Raw genomic sequence first — 20,290 nt, forward strand, 5'->3', positions numbered from 1 at the left:
ATTGTTTAGACAGTTTTTCTAAAAAGGTCCACCCAAAGGGATTCTATAAAACTATACCTTGGGCAATACAGAAACTCCACCTCTTAATACAAGACTGTACCACCTGATATTAGGGTAGTAATAACTGAGCAGCCAGGCTTATCTTGGGCGGGAGAGAGCTGTAGAAAGTTACAAAGAACTTGTAGCATGCATACGGCCCAATAAACACTGGTACACTGATGTAAAAATATAATGGCTTATTTTGTAAATGCATATGCATAGAGAATTCTTTCTAATTTTAAGGACCATTATAAATTGTAAACACAATTATAAAAACCAACACAATACTTATCAAGCTGGGTAAAACTTAAGTGTTATCCCTTTAGAATGGCAGTATGCTATTTAAGGGGTGCAAAACCATATTAGTAGACTTTTAGAATAACAGTATATAATTAAAGGTGAGCAGACCCTGTTGGCAGTAACCTATGTTACTTATTCAGTTTCAGGGATAATATAGTTAGTCCAACAAGTACCTTGCAACACATGCAACTTCTTTCAGGAATGAATAAGTTACAACCATATTACATTTCAGAATAGTGGAACGCGATTCAAAGGTAAGCTATAACTTAATAACTTTGCAGAATTCCAGTATACACTTCAAAGCCTAGTAAGAACTTGGCATTACACATTTAGAATGGCAGTATGCTATTCAAGGTGAACAAACCCCTATTGATAATACACTGTTGCACTTATTCAGTTTCAGGAATAATACAGTAATGCCATGTTACTTTTTGTATACTTTTAATAATAGTAGTCAGCAATTCACAGGTAATTAAGAACGTTGTAACTTATTCTATTTCAGAGATAATCAGTTACAGCACCAACACATTTAACAAATGTGTACTTTGCAAAACTAGTTCAATTTTCTAGCAAGAGGACTTATACATTAGAAGTCCTTCACTATTCTAAGGCATGAGTGATATCAGAGGAAGGAGGACACTGGTGGTCCAGTAGGCAAGTCAGGAAAAAGCACAAATGCAGGAAAGTGAGAGTTGAAGAGGATTTCTCATACAGCAGGTACAGTCTTGTGTAAGTAGAAAGTGTTCAGGGACTTAGTAGAAGGCTCACTAGATGCGTTCCATCATTAGGCCTGTGCGAACAGTATGGACAAACTACACAAATCTCCACCCTAGACAGACCGGAGTGACGCAAGACTTTAGCTAAGTATTACCCTCAGCCACACAGTACCTCAGCAGTGAAGAAGAGCTTGCAATGGAGCAGCACAGGACCAGGTCTCTGAATTCTTGTTTGTGGTGATGAAAGAAAGGCAGTGGATGGGAAACTGAGGCAGTAGTCGACAGAGGCTCTCAAGAAAGTATGTGTCTGGGCTTCTCACAGCTCTGTGAATTTGGTGGCCGTTTGAAGGTACCAGATGTGGAAGGGTTGTCAGCTGATCGATTCGCCTTGCTCTCAGTATAGCCCTCTGGTGAGGATGCTTCTGGAGGTCCAGCAGGAGTCCACAAAATGTTCAGTGAGATTCGTTCATGGGAAGATGTTGCACAGCACTCAGGTCCCAGGGTATCGGTTTGCAGCCCAGGCAAGTCACAGCTCGTTGTGGAATGGCTCAAAATGCAGGTCTTCTTGAGAACGGTTGGTCTCGCCAGCCTAAGGGTCAGAGGAATGGTCTTTGGGTTTTTTTGGTCGAATGGAAGATCTCCTCAACATAGGCAGTGGTTACACAGCCAGCATCTTTGGTAGCTGGAATCGGCTGCAGCAGTATTCTCTTCCTTGTCAGATTCAGCTCCAGTGGTCGACTTATCTTCAGCTTCCAGACCCAGGCCATTTATCCAAGAAACCAGCTAATCAGCGCACATGCTACATTCATACATGTGGGATGGAGGGGGTGGCTGTCCTTTAGGACAGCTAGCCTCCCAGTTCAGACTGTCTTCTGGCATGCCTGCTTGCAACCAAAGGGCTGCAAAGTATCAGAATCCTCCCTCATTTCCTGTCTTCACACACACTTGGGAGTCTTGGCGGGCCCTCCCCCATGACAGAGCAATCCCCACTTTCTGGTCTTTTAGAGCCAAAACTAAAGCCTGGCTCCTCAAACCAAACGACTACCAAGTCTGTCATGTCTGTCCCGACAACCACATGCTCCGAGTGTGAGGTCCTTCTGATGGGTTGTTAATAAATTTGCGTTCGTTCCATTACGATGTAAATATATGTATAAACATAACTAATAATAGTGTATAATTGTAACCAATAATACTTCGCCCTTGTTCTGATCTCTTGTTTTTTGACTCTGACTTGAAGGTGATCTGTTACACACCTCCAGTATCTATTTCTGTAAAAAAAGGTGATTTGTACCAGATGTATTGTAACACTATTTCTATGTCTAAGTTTAAGCGGCCAGTTACCCTTGGGTGAGATGCGCTATATAAGTTTATTAGCTAAACGTAGGGGCCCCACCAAAGGCAAAAAATCAAACTAGGATCTCCCCCCTCCCAGGACCAAGAAAGGACAAGCAAACTAAAAACGGCAGAAAAAAAGCCACATTTTAGATGAATGGTGATCCTTCTGTGCATTATGGCGGCTGGTTTGACAGCCTGAGTGTAATACAAAAATCATACATAAGTTGGTAGAACACGTCCGCAGCTACCAGCCATAATAGCAAGCTTGAAACTTACAGAAATGTTACAGGAGCAGTGAGAAAATGGGATTCTATGCATCTCCTCAGCACTTCACATAAGGTGGGGTGTGGCCCTCCCTATGGTGATTGTTGACAGGGTAAAAAGTATCCTTCTACCCTTGGAACAGTCGTTCACACAAGGTACCCAAAAGAAATAAAAGGGGCACCCCAGCAACACTGCACAGAAAGTGATATGTGCTGCAAAACTAAAACACAAATGCCCAAAATGTTATAGGAAAGTATCATTCCAAAAATAACATATTGAGAGTCATAAAAAAGGGACACCCATAAAAAGTGTAAAAGAAATGGTGAGGGGGTGGGGGGGTGGTAGGGTGGTTGACCACTCACTAAGGATCATGGAATAATCCACAAGACAGCAAAAAGTGAAGGGGGTCTCACAGGTAAGGGAGATTTGTCTAAGGGCACATATAAAAGTGTAAAAGGCTAGAGTGATACAAAATTATCCCCATTGCACTGTAAGGTTCTGTGAGCGATGTTACAAAGTTACAAAAAGTAAAAGAAAAAAAAAGGGAAAGATTCCCAGTACCAATTGTCTGAAGGACTGATCAGTTTCCCCAACCCAAATGAGCAAAAAGCAGGGGAAGTGAAGATGAAGTCTTTACTTCCCCTCAAAAGAAAGAACAGGTTATAAAACAAAGCAAAAAGACTGGGGGTTTATGGAAACTATGGAGAGAAAGTTGCCAAAAGAGAAATGTTCACCAACAGTTGGTGCCGGACTATTTGCATGTGTCTGAGCGGGGAGCGCCTGGTTCTGCTGGTTGACCTGTTCACGTGAAGTGTCTTTAGTTCTTATACTGTTCTCAATTCTTCCTGGGCACAAGGTCGCATATGCTGGTGTGAGATTGTGTATTCAGATCTTGGTGTGGTGCTCGTTTGTGCCTGTGCACCAGCTCTTCGAGACAACCACATTTTTTACCTGTCCTTGCTCCTGGATTAATGGGGCATGTTTTGCAACTTGTGCCAGGTGTGTTGCAACTTGTGCCAGGTGTGTTGCCCCACCCCCTGTGTGCTGTAAAATGCACGAGCAGTGAAACCGCATGCATGCAAATTCACTGGTTGGAAAGTTCCCTGTGCGGATGTTTGAAAGTCGAACACGAGGAAGAAGTGTGCTCGGCCAATCTACTAGCGACTTCCTGCGTCCTCCCCTGTATCCCCTTCCTGTGCTGCAATTTTCTATTTCCATTTATTTTCTGACCCACCCTCTCAGTGCATACCCGAAATCCCCTCTTCACTCATATCGCCCCCCTCCGTCCAAACCTCCTGTCTTACCTGCTAGCCTGGGGCTGCCTCGCCCCTCCCCCATAGAAGTGGGTTAGACGTTTTTATAATTTCGTTTCAGAAGGTCTGCAAGTCCAACTGGTGTGGGACTTCATAAGACTTAACTCTTGGCATTAGGGACCCAAACTCTTAATAAAGGCCTGTACTACACAAGTCGGCTGAGCAGCTAGGTTCATCTTTGGAGGGAGTGGTGATGTGAGCTGGACAACAGTACAAAGAAATCAGTACATACATAGATCCAAGAAAACGGTCATATTAAAATTTGTTTAAATATACTCAAGGTATAATCAAATTTAAAATGCAGCACCAACAATAACATTGAATTAGAAATGTAATTAAGTTATACACGGAATAATAATGCACGAGAGTAACCTTTGGTCAGAAATCTAGGTTACACAGCACACAATCTAGCAACTGTTAATCACTAGTTCACTCTGCCAGAGGGATTATAGGCAGTTTGGTTCCTAACAATGAAGGTGTTGACAATTAAAACCTATGAAGGGCCCAGCATTGCCCAGCCCAGTAGGATCAGAAGATGGACCATTTGGGAACCAATATAGCCAATGTCAATGGACAGTTCCAATGAAGATCTTCAGAGGAAGTTATTTAAGCAGTTAGTAGTTCTTGAAGAAGGGGATCCTTACTGTTCACACAGGCTGCAAATCCTGCACAGAGGAGTGAAGGTAAACTCTTACTTGAGGAAAACAACACTTCCCAAACTAGAGAACCGCAAATGGCACAAGGCAATTATACCCCCAAGCCCCAGAGTTCCTTCGAGAATAAGAAATTGTAGCTGGCTTCCTTCTAGGTGCAATGTTGCAGACCCCCACCCCGATTCCTGCTCCTTGGTTGATGACAAAAAGGGGGGACCTTTGGCGGGCTTCTGCGGCATCTTTCGGGAGAAGGGGTTGGCAGCAATGGATACCGCCCACTTCAGCAGCTTTGTGGTTTTGGTGCCTTTTTTCAGCATCAAGAGCAAAAAAAAAAAAAATAATAAAATTGCTGGTTAGATGCTCTTCGATTACTCTGTCCTGAACTCTGGTGAGGGGACTTTTGGTGAATAATTCCTCCCTCTGGCGGTCCACACTGATTCCCGCAAAGTTTCAGCTGGATTCAATCTTCGTAAGATGATGCACTCGATAATGGTCCAGTTACCCCCAGGTATTGGTGTTCTGCGGCCCGGGGAAGTCACAGGACGTCGGGGGGGGGGGGGGTTCTATGGCCCAAAATGAAGAAGGTCTTGAAGCCAGTTGGTTCCACCAGTCTAAAGGGCGGAAGTCGTCCATCCTTGGCAGATCTTCCCTGTCGATTTTAAAACTGGGTCAGCACAACTGCAGGGCTTCACCAGAGCTTCTGCGATCCTGGAAGCTGCTGCTGGTATCTCTGCTTGTCTTCTGCTTCGGATGTCATGTTCCAGTGGTCAACTGTCTGTAGTCAACAAATCCTCGCCTTATATCCTGGAACCCATCCATTCACTCCCATGAATCTGTCACTCACCTGGGGGTAGACTGTCCACCATAGCAGACAGCCGCCCAGTTATAACTGGTTACGGTTAGGCACACTTACAAAGAACAGAGAGGTTTTGGGCTCCTCCCTCACTTCCTGCCTTCCCAGACACACTGGAGCCTGGTCAGTTTCAGGGCTGAAGTCTGCCAATGGCAAAACTCACAAAGGACTCACATCTACTCTAAAGGATGGATGAAAAAGCCCATAAGGAATCAATAAATGAAAAGTTTTGAAAAAAGAAGACCAGCTTTTTTGAGAAAATGGCCACCCATGCTGTACTACAGCTGAGAAAAGTTAGCAAAAAGAAACCACTGCCACCAGCCATTTAAGTTAGGCAATTGTAACAATAAGTTACATGAGGAGTGGGAGAAGGAGTTACAATGTAACCCCCCCTGCACCACACATAGGGTGGTATGTGTTGGACCCAAAAAACGTGAAAGGTATGCAAGATAAATGTTATCCTACTATTCTTGAGAACTGTAGTTCTCACAAGAAAATGTATTTAAAAGAGAAGTCCAAGAGACCCCTCAGAGACACTGCACAGAGGGTGCTGGGTGTCACCAAGTAAAAAGTAGATACCTGTATTCTGTATTCCCATACCAAACTCCATAAAAAATATTAAAAATCCCAGTCAGAGAAAAATAATGAGCGAGTGATCAAAGGTTCCACTCAGGAGTTAAAAACTAAAAAAGAAATTAAAAAAATAAAATAAAAAATAATAAAAACAGTCCAGCGAAAGTGCTGGGGGAATTAGCACAGAAACTGAACATTCACCCAACACTGTAATGGCAGGTACATGCAAGTACAATTTGAATGCCAACATGCCCAGTGTCTGAATAGGGCTAAAAGCACTCCCAGGGGGTGAGGTGCATGAACGCCGTACATAGAAGTACCATTTTCACTGTAACGTTAAGTGGCCTGAATAATGCAAAGTCAAGTACTGCAAATACCATGATGCTACAGCAAACGCAGACGCAACCAGGATATTCACAATCCCCAAATGCTGAGCGCGTGAAGAGTGAAAGATCATTTCACACATCCTCTTTTCTAAGGTTTTTGCTATGTTCCTACGTGGGTTCCTCGACTTTCAGTTGTTGGACACCCAGTAAGACAGCAGTTATGCTCTTGTGGTGGGACTGCTAGAATATATGTAGGGCAGATCCACGCATACAACCTTTACATAGAGATGGACGAGTTCTCTGAAGATGGGAAAAAGAGATGTTAGGGAGAATTCTCAGAAATGTGCCAATTCCCTCTACCTTAGAGGCCCGCAGCAACCTTGGATTTTGGAGGACTTGATTTTTTTACCTGGAGAGACTGAGACCCTTTTTCCCCACTCATGTGTTTTAATTTGATTTCATAAACTTTTTCTTTTTGGTTGTGAAGTCTGACAAACTCCATAGGCACCATCTTCTACAATTGTGTCACAAAGCACCTTCAGTGCAGTGACACAGGGAAGTCTTTCAGATTTCCCAAGGTTTAAATGCCTTCTCTGGGATCAATTAATATTTCCCAGAACAGTGGAGTGAAATGGACTTCACTTAGCCCTGTACATTTCTAGACCCAGCAAACCAGCTTACAATAGAGTGCTGGAGGGATTATTTAGGATTTCCCTTCCCCCCCCCCCCCATGTCTAGTTACTCATGTGACAGTCAAATGTTACCCTTTCCTCTCAGAATGGCTGGTGGCAGTGGTTTTACAACGAACGATCATGATCTTTCCCAACCGTAAACTATTCGTAGCTCGGGTAACGTTAAATCGCTGGACCCATTGGACCCATGTTTTCCAAGATGGCGCCCAGCCATCTTTGCTAGAATGGTTCCTGGTCTTTTTTCACCATGTCTTTGTGCAAAGGTCCTTCTAGAGTTTTTCTCTGCGCGCCAAACCAGGTTTGGGCTCTTTGTTCTTTCGCCTTTGGTGCGCTTCAGGGGTGAAACCCGCCTATGGCTCCAGAGTGTCTGGGGTAGGCAGGGAGAGGTGAGGGAGGTGCATGAAACTCCCTGTGATTGGTCTCGTAGGAGAGCCAAATGCACTGATGATTGGCTGGCTGACTGTCGGCAAGGACAGCCACCCTGCTGGGTGAGAGGCCATCTACGCAGGAATTAATGGGAGAGAACTGAATAAAAGGCAAGGCTCTTGGCTTGGAAGTCAGAGTCAACCACTGGAACGAAGGAACCGAAGAAGAGCTTGAAGAGGGCGGCTGCTGCAACTACTGGACCGTTGGTTTGCCCAGTGAAGTCCTGCTGCAGGTCCGAATCGCCAAGTTTGCATCGACAGAGAAGCCCTGCAAGGACGACTTCTCCCTTTGAGTTGGTAGGACCAATCAACACACAAGTAAGCGACCTGGACACCCATCTCGGAGCTGGTTGCATTTCCTCAGAGTGCTGCAGGAAACCGTAGAGCCAGGGAGAGGGACACCAGATTGTGTGCATTGCTTTTAAGTTGGCCTAAAGAGTTTAGAAGATCCTCCAGACTCCCACGATGTCGTACCGACTGAGCCCGACCCTCCTCAGCTGAGTGAAGGACCTCAGAAGCAAGGACCGTCGACCTAGACAGCCAGGACCAGCGTTACCAGTGCAGTAGCTGAAACGCGAAACAGCCACTGATTTGAAGTTTGCCAGTTGCAAGCTTTTTGGTCAGTGCAGGGCAGGAGTCCGCCGACGTCCTCCCTCTTGTCCCCACAACTGAGGCCCCGGAACAGTGAGATCTGCAGGAACAGAAGTCATCAGCTGCATCTTTTACTTCATTGTAAGGTACTGTTAAACAAGACCGAACTTACCTCTCACTGTGAAGTGCTTGAAACTTTTGCAAATCACAGGCCTAATCAGCTTGTGACCAACATATGATTCTTCTTTTTACAAACTACTTCTAAGAACTTGTGCAGAGACTTTTCCATCTACTTACCAGAACAGTTTTATCCTATCCAAAACTTTAGCCCATTGACTTTGGCCTAGCCTATTGAAGTGACTCTTCTGGTGAACTCAAAAGTATTTGCTCTGTCTAAGAACAATTGTAGTGTTTCCTGTTCTGATAAACTTTGCCCTTTTACTTACTTTTTAAAAAGAGTTTACATTAAAGTATATTTGTCTGTTACTATACGATTGCCTCCTTCTAATGAGTGTTTTATAACTGACTGATAAAGGATTACTTGTTTATATAAGGAACCTTGAGTGTAAGAGTCTATTTGAATAATACCTGTAACTGTGAATCTTTGTGTAAATCCACTACAACTCACATTTCTCCTCTTGAGATAAGCCTGGCTGCTCAACATGCTACCGAAACCGTGTAGTACAGACTTCTACCAAAGGTTGGTTTGCTTACACCTGTAGTCATAGTGGTGTGTAGTGTTCCCAAAGGGTACTGCATACAAACTTTGCCTAACAGTGATAATGTCCCCAGCACCCTAGCTATTGAAGTCACCTGAGGGTATAGGTTGTATCTGTGGGACACCCCAAAAGGATACTTACTGATTTAGAAATATTAAGAGTGTCTTGTGTGAAGTATATTTGAGTGTTACTGTTATATTGCCCCCTTCTGAAGAAGGTTTACTCTAACTGGCTGATGAATAATTTTTTATTCAAGAAACCTTGTAGGTAAGAGTTTATTTGAATACTGGTCACTGTGAATCTGTGTAACTCCCCTACAGCTCATATTGACCCCTCTTGAGATAAGCCTGGCTGCTTAATCACGCTACCAACCCGTGTAGTACAGACTTATACCAAAGGTTGGGTTCCTATTGCCAGGAGGTCAGGGTTGTTGTAGTGCACCCAAAGGGTACTGCAAACAATCTGGCCTAACAAGAGAGCACTCAGTAATATATGCATGTGCTGGTTATTTCAAGATCTTGATTAGAGGCTTGACCCCCTCAGCTTCTCCTGCTCATCTTTAGTAGAAGACTGCAAATCAAGGTAAAGCACTGTTTAGACATCCATTCTGTGGCATTTAAAGCTAGGCCATGCATAGGTCAGTAGCGCATCGATAAAGCATTACGCATCCTAACAAGTAAATGAAGAAATCTTGGGACTCTAGAGGCACTATATAAAGTGAAGGCAAACAAAAGATGGTCTGGACAAGGAGTAGACCTTGTGTGCAAATCTACATGATCAGTGGACACTGCAGCGAATGCTTAGTGCAAAGTGAAACTACACAAACATATGATGGCTATATAAGATGAGACTGAAGACAATGCTTGATCTTGCTAGTTAGTAGAGATGAGACAACAATAAGTTTCCGATTTGCAATCGACTGGGAATGCCATATCACAACAGCCAATAATCCGTACAAGGTTAAGGAGTTGTATGTTCATCTATATAAAAGAGAATGTAGAAACCTTGACATGGAATTAGGTCAGTACAGGTCACGGGTGCAAATAACCATATGGAGTTGGGGCCATTAAACACCCCGTAATGATTGTGGATGCTACGAATGCTATGAAAATAATGTAGAATCTTAAAGCTTTGAGTCACAATAGTCCAACAGGAAAGGTTTAAAAGAGGTCTCCTGATATTTTGGCATCTAAGAGTTTGGTGGCATACAGGAAGGCACTGTCTAATGGAGTACTCCTTTTCTAGAGACAGAGACACTTAGGTTGCTGTTTAAATCAAAATGACAGCCGGTCTATGTGCATCACATTGCCAACTATCCCTGGCAATTTTGCCGAACAGATAGTTTGCCAAACCACTACACCATTACTCAGATACATACCAGGATTAATAGGACCAGTCTTGGTCCACCATGGGCAAACAATAAAATGCATCTACATCGGCTGTTTAATGTCATTTGTCAGATAAACCCGTAACTGAAAACAGTGGTTGTGTTCCTGGACACAAGGAAGGCACTTGACTGTAGAATGGAAGCTTCTCTGGGTGCTCCTCAAGAGGTTCTGCATAGTTCTGGGTGCAAGCAGAGACCAGATCCTAATTAACATCTTTCAAGTTATTAGGTTTTGCAGCTAAACCAGGCTGGATGCCTGTAGTGCCTTTACTCTTAACTTTGACATAAAAAGATCAGACACCATTAGTTGAGCCACTGGCAGCAATCCTCAAGCCCAAACATCCACATACAGGGTAACATGTCTAGAATTAAGATTCATCTGTAATTCCACTCTATAAAACAAGAAGAATTTAGGTAATTCCTGGGCCTGCTAAATAGAGTGGAGGAAAACAATATATTTTTAGTTATTCTTGGCTTGTAGTGTCCATTATCTACCTGATAAACTGCCTACATGTCTTACTGGTAGCTCATCTACCAGTATCATTGGACGGGAAAGCACAATTAGCCATGTACGGCTTTGGATCCAAGGGCGCATTTGTCGCATGTTGAAATAGAGATGGCTAGGTCTGCTCCAGCATTACGTGATATGTGCATTGATAGCTCCCCTCAAGGCCTATAGAAAGATGCAAGTACTCAACAGGCTTGGCTCTGCCATCAATTACCTTATGAAGATTTGATCAGACTTCTGGAATTGGTGGACATCTGTCCTTGACTTCACAACTGATCAATCGATACATATAGGATGGGTGGCTATGGCATAAATATAGAAATATAGGATGTTGAAAGCCATATGGAACATTTCTGTCCAAGATGACCTTCACATAGAGGGCAGTGTGATGGCTTCATGAACAGCTTTAATACTTTCTAAACCAATGGACATTGCTTCCTAAGACACGAGGTGTCGCTTGCAGCTCAGTTCATGTAACCACAAGCCCTTCCAAGATCCAAAGGGCATGCTAGAGTGCAGTAACAACAACCACGCTCAATTATATCCAATCAGAAATTGTGAAAAGACATTGGAGAGGATATAATGGATAGGTAGTGAGACATAACTGCATATTAAACTTTGTACAACCTCCACCTCCTTCACTCCCTCTTTCCTGGTTGGCATCATTACGAATATCCCACATCAGCCCTTCTAAGTTTTGCGGTTTTGGGCATCACTGTATTCGGTTTGTTAAAGTGGTCGAAGCAGCCAAAAGGCAGCAGTCAGCTTTTTATAAAAAATGTAAAACAAAACCTATCAATTCGCGGCACATGTATATTTCACATTACCTCATTATCGCAGTCAAAAAAGAGAACAAAGGAAACGATTGCAATGTCCTTCATTTTCTTGTTCCAGCCTTGAAGATTGTCTTCATTTCGTGGAAACCCATCAATTAGAAACTTATTCTTCTGGGCGTTGGATGTCATAGTTTCATCCATCTCCTAAAAGAGAAGAGGTCGGAGAAAATTACGACCATGAAGGAAAGTGAAATCTCAGAAACTGCTCGTTTTCATATTTAGCGCAACATAAAACTGCATTTTCATGCAGATTCATATGATGGAATTACAGCAGCAAGTTTAGAAAATAGATCAGACTGTAAGGCATATGTCTTTCAGAAAACTAGGGCCTTAACACATTTTCTTTTCCCATATGTTTGCATTTCCCTTCTCCTTCTCCGACTGGTGTTGTCAGTTACATAATATAATGACCAACATTTCAGATGAACATGCAAAGTAGGTTAGGCTTGCTGTCATAATTGGATTCATTGTATTTGGCTATAAAAAACTAGGCTAAATAGTAAAATGCCCTTGCTTTTCAGGTCCTAGAGACGCCTTTGTTAGATGGTAGCAATGGAATGTAAAATAGGAACAGAAGTAGTAATTAGCATACATTTCAAATAAGTTTTTTTTAAATGCATGCAACTTCAGTGGCTACAAGAAACTACACAAACTATTAGTCATGAGAAACATAGTCAAATAAAGAAATCTTAAATCAAGAGCCAATATGATTCAAGAGAACAGTTTATATGAGAACACATCAGCCTACAAAGGAACTAATGCATAACACACAGACACTGCGCCGTCATTAACCTTCCCATCAGGAATGAGGTGCAATGAAGTCCACAAATAGATTGTTCCCAGATGTTAGGCAAAAAATGATGTAATCACCCTCTGGGAAGCTGCCCAACACTTGTCCTCTTGATAGTAGGTAACCCACCTTTTGGTATATGCCAGTACTACACAAGTTGCTAGTGTGACTGAGCAGCCAGGCTTATATCAAGAGGGTAAATGTGAGCTGTAGCAATGAAATTCGGAAATACAAGTAACGCTTAGGTTTTAGTTATAAATAGTTATCCAACATTAGTTTTTAAATAAGCATTCTTTAAAAAGGGCAATACATGTAACAATCAAATACTTTAAAACACTTTTCCATAATCAACACAAAGCTAGTAGATACTCTTAGAGATGCATTTTATTTTTTTTAATGTTTTTTTTTATTTATTTTTTATTTACACACACTTCCTACACCCTGAGGTGACTTCAACAAGGACAGTAATGGCATTTACATCACTAGTACACTTTGTAGATTCTTAAATTTGTGGAAAGGTTAAGGGAAGGAAAAAGGTTAAACAGGTTCTCAGAGCATGTGTGCACTTTCAATCTTCCAATGAAATCTAGAAAAAACCAAGTTGTCACCTCCGAGGGACAGTAAATATCAAAGTCAAGTGGACTAGAAGAGTTTGCAGGAAGCCAGGACAGCCAAAGTCAATTAGAGCACAGTCTATGGGGCTGAGGCACTTCGATAAAGTCTTGCACAAAGTTAGAGATTTTGTTGAAGAAAAATCACTGTAGGGTCACAAGCGGTTACACTTGTGAAGAGTAGAGCAGAGATCAACTCTAGCAAAGTAACTACTGCAAGTCTCAACTGAGAAGAGCAAAGCTAAAAGACACTGAGGCAAGTGCCCAAAGACGGAACAGTACCTTTGGTTAGAAGAGTGGTCCAGCTGGTTTGTCTGGTTGCAGTGATGCAGATCCTGGGTTCCTGGGCCTCAGTCGTGGGGACAAGAGGGAGGACGTCTGGAGTACTCCTGCGGCAGCAATTAGGTCAGCGGCAGCTACAGTCTCTTGAGATCAGCTGCACTTCGCAGTTTCAGCACTCGGTAAACAGCACCGGATCTTGGATACCCGTTGGGCTTCCTTCACTCCTGGAGTCCTGCACTCTGGTGAGGTGACTCACGCTCTGGTCGTCCTGCTTCTGGAGAGGCCTGGGGAGACTCTTGAAGCTTCTGATCTGCTTGCAAACGTTGCACTAGATTACGGATTTCTCGACCACTGGCACTCTGTTCCTACAGCAGCAAAAAAGGACAGCCAGTCGGGGAAGATGGTGCAGTGGAGTTCGTCTCGGGGTTAGTTGGTCCCACTAACCCAATGGAAGAAGTCGTCCCTTCCAGAGCTTGTCTTGTTGATCAGAAAAAGGAGTTTCAGCACAGCAGCAGGGCTTCACCAGGTAATTCAGAGGTCCAAGAGGATGTAGCAAGCTTCTTTCATGGTTTATTCGTCGGGTGTTCTTCCCAGTGGTCGACTGCCTTCAGTCCCAACACCCCCACCTTTTAAGCAGGTTTCTCCCATTCATGCACAGCCTAGCTGTCACTGAAACCGCAGGGAGAATGGGGGGTTGGTGGGGGGCGTCCTGAAAGGATAGCCAGCCAATCAGCACTGGGTGTATTCAGACATAAGACAAAGGACAGGAAAGTTTCGGGAACCTCCCTCACTTCCTGCCCTTCCAGACATACTGGAGCTAGAGTCGGGTTTTGGTACTGAAGCCTGCCAAAGGCCAAACGAACCAAGGGCTCAAAACTGTTTGTCGCGCAGAGTAAAACCCAAGAAAGACCTCACAAACAGAAAATGGCGAAAAAAGAAGACTGCCGCCAAAATGGCCACCCATGGGTGTATACTGCAGCTGAAGATTCAGCCTGCGGTAGAGAAGCACAAGGGTAGGTAAATTAAACCACTTCCACGAGCCATTTAAAGTAGTGAGCGTTAGGTAAGATGTTCATAGAAATGGTCAATCTTCCTGACTTGGGTCAACCCCAGAACATTTTGCTTTACTGTTATAATACCTCTGAGTGGGAATCTTTTACTCTTTTTATGGGTGTCTACTCTCCATAGTGCCTTTTTAAAAAGTTATCCTCAACCTTTTGGCAATAAGTGCCTATTGTTGCTGGGTTGCCCTAGGGGCTCCCTGTTTAAACTTTCTCTGGCTAACCTTGAGAGAACTACAGTTCCCATGGGTAGAAAGGATCTTTGGATCCCTTTTACGTTTTGTTAGGTGAAACCAGCACACCCCACCTTATGTGGAGTGCTGGGGAGATGCAATGTATCCCCTTTCACGTTAAAAATAACAATTAGGTTACCGGGACAAGTTTACCTTCAATGACTGGTGTCAGTGATAGCTTGAATTAATTTGGTGCACCTTTACCGCGGGCTGTGTTCACAGCTGTAGTAAAGGCACCCAAGGGTGCTCATTTTACCAAAATAAACCCAGTCTTCTTTTATCGCCATTTTAGTGTTTGCCCTTTCTTGTTCTTTCCCCTGACATTCAGGGCGGGAAATTCCTTAGAGCCTGCTGTGTAACCGAAGCCTGCTGTAGCCCTTCCTTCCAATCGACCTGGGGTCTCCGAAAACTACGACCATGACCCAGAACCTGGCGAGACCCACTAAACTCAAGAACTGCATTTTGAGCCATCCCAAGCGCTGCTGCAACCTTGCGGCCTGCAATACCCCAATACCCATGGACCTCGAGCCATCTGGCAGTGCACAGTCTTCCGAATCTCGCTAAAACTTCATGGGCATCCTGGTGTATCTCCAGAGACACAAATAAAGTCTGAAAAGTCCCCTCACCAGAGTGCTGGACCTTTGTAACAACAGGATTCGACTGATTTTTCGGTCTTCTGTGATCCTTGAAAAGGTGCCAAATCCACAGAATTGTATCCAGGCATGAGGAAAACCTTGCCTAGAGCCTTCTCCATTGATCCCCGCTGCAATGTTCCTTCTGAGGTCTTGTTTTCAGTCACCACGACAATGAATCCACTGTCTGGGTATTTGGCTGCAGCTCCGGAAGTCCCCCTGCTGCATAATCTTCAATGCTGAGGTACTGTTTTGGCCTGCGTAGGTACAAAAGTCTTAGGATTTATGTGTAGCTGTGGGGTGTGTTCTGTGATGGGGAGACCTCTCATCCAGTGCACCCTGTCCCATTGCTTGAATCCTGCTAGGGTGTCTTCTGTGAAGCCCCTGGACCCTCTTCTAACTCTAGAAGTAAAGGCTTACTAAGGAACTCTGACTTTTGCTACGTAAGAACCTATTCTGACACTGTCTGTTGGACACTAGATCCTAGTGACCCCTCCCCCCCCCACTGAAAACACCAAGACTAAGGGAAAGACTTAAGCGATTGGGCCTTTTGCCTAGAAAAGAAAATAAGTGTTTAAAAGTTACTTACAGTTGGTAACTGTAACCAAGAGTGAATACGTAAAGGTTCTTACTTACCTTGGATGTGTGATGTACCATTCTTAAAAGTATGGTTAACATCTTTCTTTCCTTAGAAACCGTTTTGCCATTCTAATAGAAAGTAGATGTGAAGGTATATTACTCACCTGTGATTAGTTTGATCCTCTTACCAAAAGTAATGTGTTGGTTTCACCAGATTATTCCTGTTCGGATCATTGTACGAGTGTTCCCCAACTGGGTCTTGCTTCCCCAGACTTAGTGCTAGCCTGTCCAGAGTAAGTTTGTATTAGGTTGTTGCCTACCTAGAATAACTGAGTTATTCAGTAAAGTGTAACATTAGGGTTTTCTTTCCTGTACTGTTGTAGACAGAGTTTTTGGTTCAAACTGTCCTTCATAAGTCATACATAAGTTACTTGTATAGCTGGGAAAAAATCTAACTTGGACTTCATTGTGAGATTAAAACAGTATATAGGTTTTACATGAGTGTGCCTTCCAAAAATAAGTTACAAGAGTTACTGCTCATTTCAATGTTAAAAGGTATCTGTACCGCGCACCGTCACCAACGGAATTGGTCCCCAGACGCTCTGGTGGATCTGTAAACGATAAGGTGGGATGGGTTAGTAAGGTGAAGAGGTAGTACAATATTGAGAGAGTGGTGTTCTGTTGGCAGCTTCAACGCGGTATACACCGGGTGCTGAGCTTTGGTGCGGGTATTGGATTGGTGGCAGTCCGCGTGTGCTGTTGGTCCGGCTTATGTGTTGTTGCAATGTTGTGAAGTGCACGCAGCTTGTTAGCAAGAGATGGTTGTATGACTTTTTTGAGTGAGATAAGTATGCTGAGTTTGAGCTTATATTTGTTAGTGGGTTACCCAACCTTTAGCATGCTAACATTCACAGTTTTGTCTAAGTGTGGCCCTTGTTGACCTTCACAATCCTATCTAGATGCGGATCAGGCTAGTGTCTAGGAATCTGTCTAGGTGTGGGCATGCTAACATTCACAATCTTATCTAGATGCGACGCAGGCTAACATTTACAACTCCATCCAAGTGTGGGCATGCTAATATTAAAGTTACGTCTAAGTGAGGTGCTTGTTGAGCTTGACAAGTATGTTAGTATGCAACGCAAGGCAACTTCTACAATCCGGTTATGAATAGGTTCAGTCTGGTGGTTATAAATCTTTCAGAGTATGTCTGGTGTGAGTCTATGGCGGTCTATGTTATTGGAAGGTAAGATCGAGTGGCAGGGGTTTTCTGGAGTAGAGTAATTGCTCTACTCCCCCACCCATGCCACACTCATGGCTTTTGTTGCTGTCCGTTGACTGCTGGCTTCCCCTGCAGACACATCTTGGAGCCACCAATGTCAGAGCCGCCCTTGGCCTTGGGGCCTTTCGCCGGGCAGGGGGCTGCCCTGGGAGGATTCCAGATATGGGGAGGAAGGTCCAATCGGGCACGCAGGAGGGTCGGGAGGTGGGCTTGGGAGGGGGAAACATGGGGACTGGCAGGCTGGAGGCACGAGTGCACTTGGTGTATTTTTTAAATAACATAGGCCCAAAGGAGCTTTCTGAAGCCCTGGCCTTGGAGTGCTGCCTAACTCACCCCGGCGGCGTGGATGGCGTTCCCAGATGGTGCCGGCAAGGACACCGCGCACCTAGTAGATCGAGGGGGTGGGGTTTTTTTGGTCCAATCGGGCGCGCAGGAGGTTCAGGAGGCGGGCTTGGGAGGGGGCGACATGGGGACTGGCAGGCTGGATCTGTTTTGCTGTCGCTGATCTCAAAAGTACTGCAATTGAATATTACATCCTTGGGGTTTTACTCAACTAGTATAACTTATTACAAAACTAGTTCTAGGTTTTTACTGTTCCGAGAATAAGTGTTCCACTATTCTCAAAACGTATACTGTCCAGTTCACAGATTATGTGATTGGTTACTGAGCGTCACTGTACAACTGGTACGGTCTACTGCCCTTGCATTACTGACTAATCTGAAAGTAACCATTGGTTTTTAACCCAAGAATAGGTGTGACCTATACTGAATGTGTATGAAAAGGTTTTGGACTACCCTAGAACTACCGTTAGGCTTTGGTCTGTGCACCTTCAAGCATAGTGTTGCGTTTTGATAATTGTGATTACATATACTGTGTGATAACCCCTCGATGTATCTGGTCCTACCTGTATTTAAATAAATCCTTTATTTTTTACATACATAGTGTTCCAGTGTTTCTTTGGACCATTTGTATTAAAGTTTCATTTGTACTGATCCTACAGCCCGCTCTCACTCCTTAGATAAGGGTAGCGTAGACCGAGCAGCCAGTCTTTACTCATGTGGTACAGCCTTTTACTAAGAGCGGAGTCTTGTACTGCCTCAATTGAATGGTTTTCCTAAGCCCTTAGTTGGACTTCAGAAAAATTGTCCTAACAGTGAGGGTAACATAAAAAAAGGTTACATGAGTAGGTAGGGTAAGGGGCTACTAAGTAACCCCTCCCAGCACTCCACATAAGATGGTGTGTGCTGGACCCACAGAGAAAAAGTAAAGTAAGTTTCAATAAGACGAGATGTGGGGCTATGACCTGGGCAGGGTGCACAAAGACCCTAGTCTCTAGGTTGCGTCACATGCAAAAGTATCAGCATTAGGAAGAAAACCCCAAACCTTCCTAATCAAATGAATGCAGATAGTAGGCTAATGCTGACAACTTGGCGCTACAACAGTTAACATTCATTTCACTTGAATAGGTTTCAATTAAAAAAGAAATCATTCTGTAGTGTTAACTGTTGTGGTATCAATCACAGCTGACGCGTGTTTTGACCCTCAGTCGTCCTGAAGGCAACTTCTTTAAGTTGGTATCCCTGTTGATGCTTGTGCTTCAAAATTACAAGGGCCATTTTGGTAAAATAAGCACCCATGCATGCTTTTACCGGGGATCTGCACATAGCCCGCGGGAAAGGTGTACCAAATTAATAAAAAAGGTATCACTGCCACCAGTCATTAATGGTAAGTTTGTCCTTGTAACAGATTTGTTACAGTTTGTGTGAAAGGGGATATGTGCATCCCGCCCGGCACTCAACATAGGATGGGGTGTGCTGGTTTCACCAAATAAAATGTAAAAGGGATCCAAAGACCCTTTCTACCCTTGGGAACTGTAGTTCTCTCAATGTTAGCCAGAGTAAGTTAAAAGGGAGAGCCCAAAGGGTAACCCGGCAACAATAGACCGTATGTGCCAAAAGTTGTCAGAGGACAGAATTAAAAAGACACTATGGAATCAAAAAATGACACCCTTAAAAAGAGTAAAAGACTGTTCCCACTCACTGAGGTATAAGGAAACAATCCACCAGTAAAGGAAAAGGTTCTGGGGTTCACACAAGTTAGGAAGATTTATCGTTACTATGAAAATCTTATCCAACATACACTATAAGAGATGAGCACATAACACCTTATGTGGAGTGCTAAGGGGATACGCATTATCTCCCTTCTCTCTGCTCCCGGGACTTTTTAGTCACATAGACCACCCTATGGGTATGGCTGGTGCCAGTGGACGAGTACCAGGTCCCACTGTGGGGCTGGCTGTCCTGACTGGACAGCCACCCGCCCCGTAAAATGCTGAGAGAGTTAGTAGTGTGTGGGAAAACTGAATAAAATGGCGAGGTTCCTGTGGTGAAAGGAACAGAAGAACAGAAGCTGAAAGATGACTAGAGAAGCTGGCAGACCCTTCCAAACACTATGAAGTGACTACTGCTGTCCTGACCTAGTTTCCTAATTGACAGAGGAGCTCCGAAGAGGACAACTGCTTCCCTTTGGCTGGTGGGACCAACCAGCCTGGAGACCAACTACACATGTAGCCATGCCAGAGGTGCTGTGCCTTTCCAGAGCTTCAGACCACAAATACCAGGAGACCACCAACCCATTTGCAGTGCAGTCTTTGCGTGCCGAATCCGTCCAGAACTTTGGTGCGCTCCAGTTGGACCTCCAGAGGCACTATCCGACTCATCTAAATTCCCTCACCACAGTGTATTACTTAAGATGCAAAGAAGATTGACTGGGCGACTACCGTCCTTTGTCGGTGCTGCGAAAAAGGCACCAAATCCGCATACCGACCAAGGAGCCTGAAGAAAAATGTGCCAAGGGACCTCTCTCGAGACTGCTGCCAAGACATCCCATTCATCACCAGAACGAAGAATCTGGAGACCAGGTCTGTCGCTGCTGCACATCGGAGGATCGAGCCATGTTCATTTCTTATAACCTTAGGTACTCTGGGGGAATGGTACAACTTTCCTTGAAGCAAGAAGTGGCTCCAGTGTGACTGGAGAGCGTGAAGAGGTGTTTGAGGATATCCACTTTACCTCTGACCCAAGCTTGTCAGCTTGTGTCCCTTTAGGCAGTCCTTTTGCAGAATCCTCATAATTTGTGTAATATCTTCAAGTAATCTTATCCCAGAGACAATGTATCCTGTGGAACCTTTGCTATTCTGCTCCTTCGTAAGACTTTACGCCTACACTCCTACATTGACTCTTTTGTATAGTTAGGGATTGGCGTGTGTCTAGAACGTTAAGGTCTGCTGCTGT

At 44.0% G+C, this 20,290-nt stretch overlaps 1 protein-coding gene across 1 annotated transcript in view; it reads right to left on the reverse strand.

The window, feature by feature from the left end:
• The window catches only part of CMPK1 (cytidine/uridine monophosphate kinase 1), a 144,121-nt gene that overhangs the window by 56,630 nt on the left and 67,201 nt on the right, over positions 1–20,290 (reverse strand). The window contains exon 3 of the mRNA XM_069642241.1: positions 11,522–11,674. Within this exon, the coding sequence (XP_069498342.1) occupies positions 11,522–11,674 (153 nt within the window). The remainder of the gene's footprint in view (positions 1–11,521; positions 11,675–20,290) is intronic.

Source organism: Ambystoma mexicanum, chromosome 1q (genome assembly GCF_040938575.1).
Source record: "Ambystoma mexicanum isolate Mex_15411 chromosome 1q, UKY_AmexF1_1, whole genome shotgun sequence".
In the NCBI taxonomy this organism is placed as follows: domain Eukaryota; kingdom Metazoa; phylum Chordata; class Amphibia; order Caudata; family Ambystomatidae; genus Ambystoma; species Ambystoma mexicanum.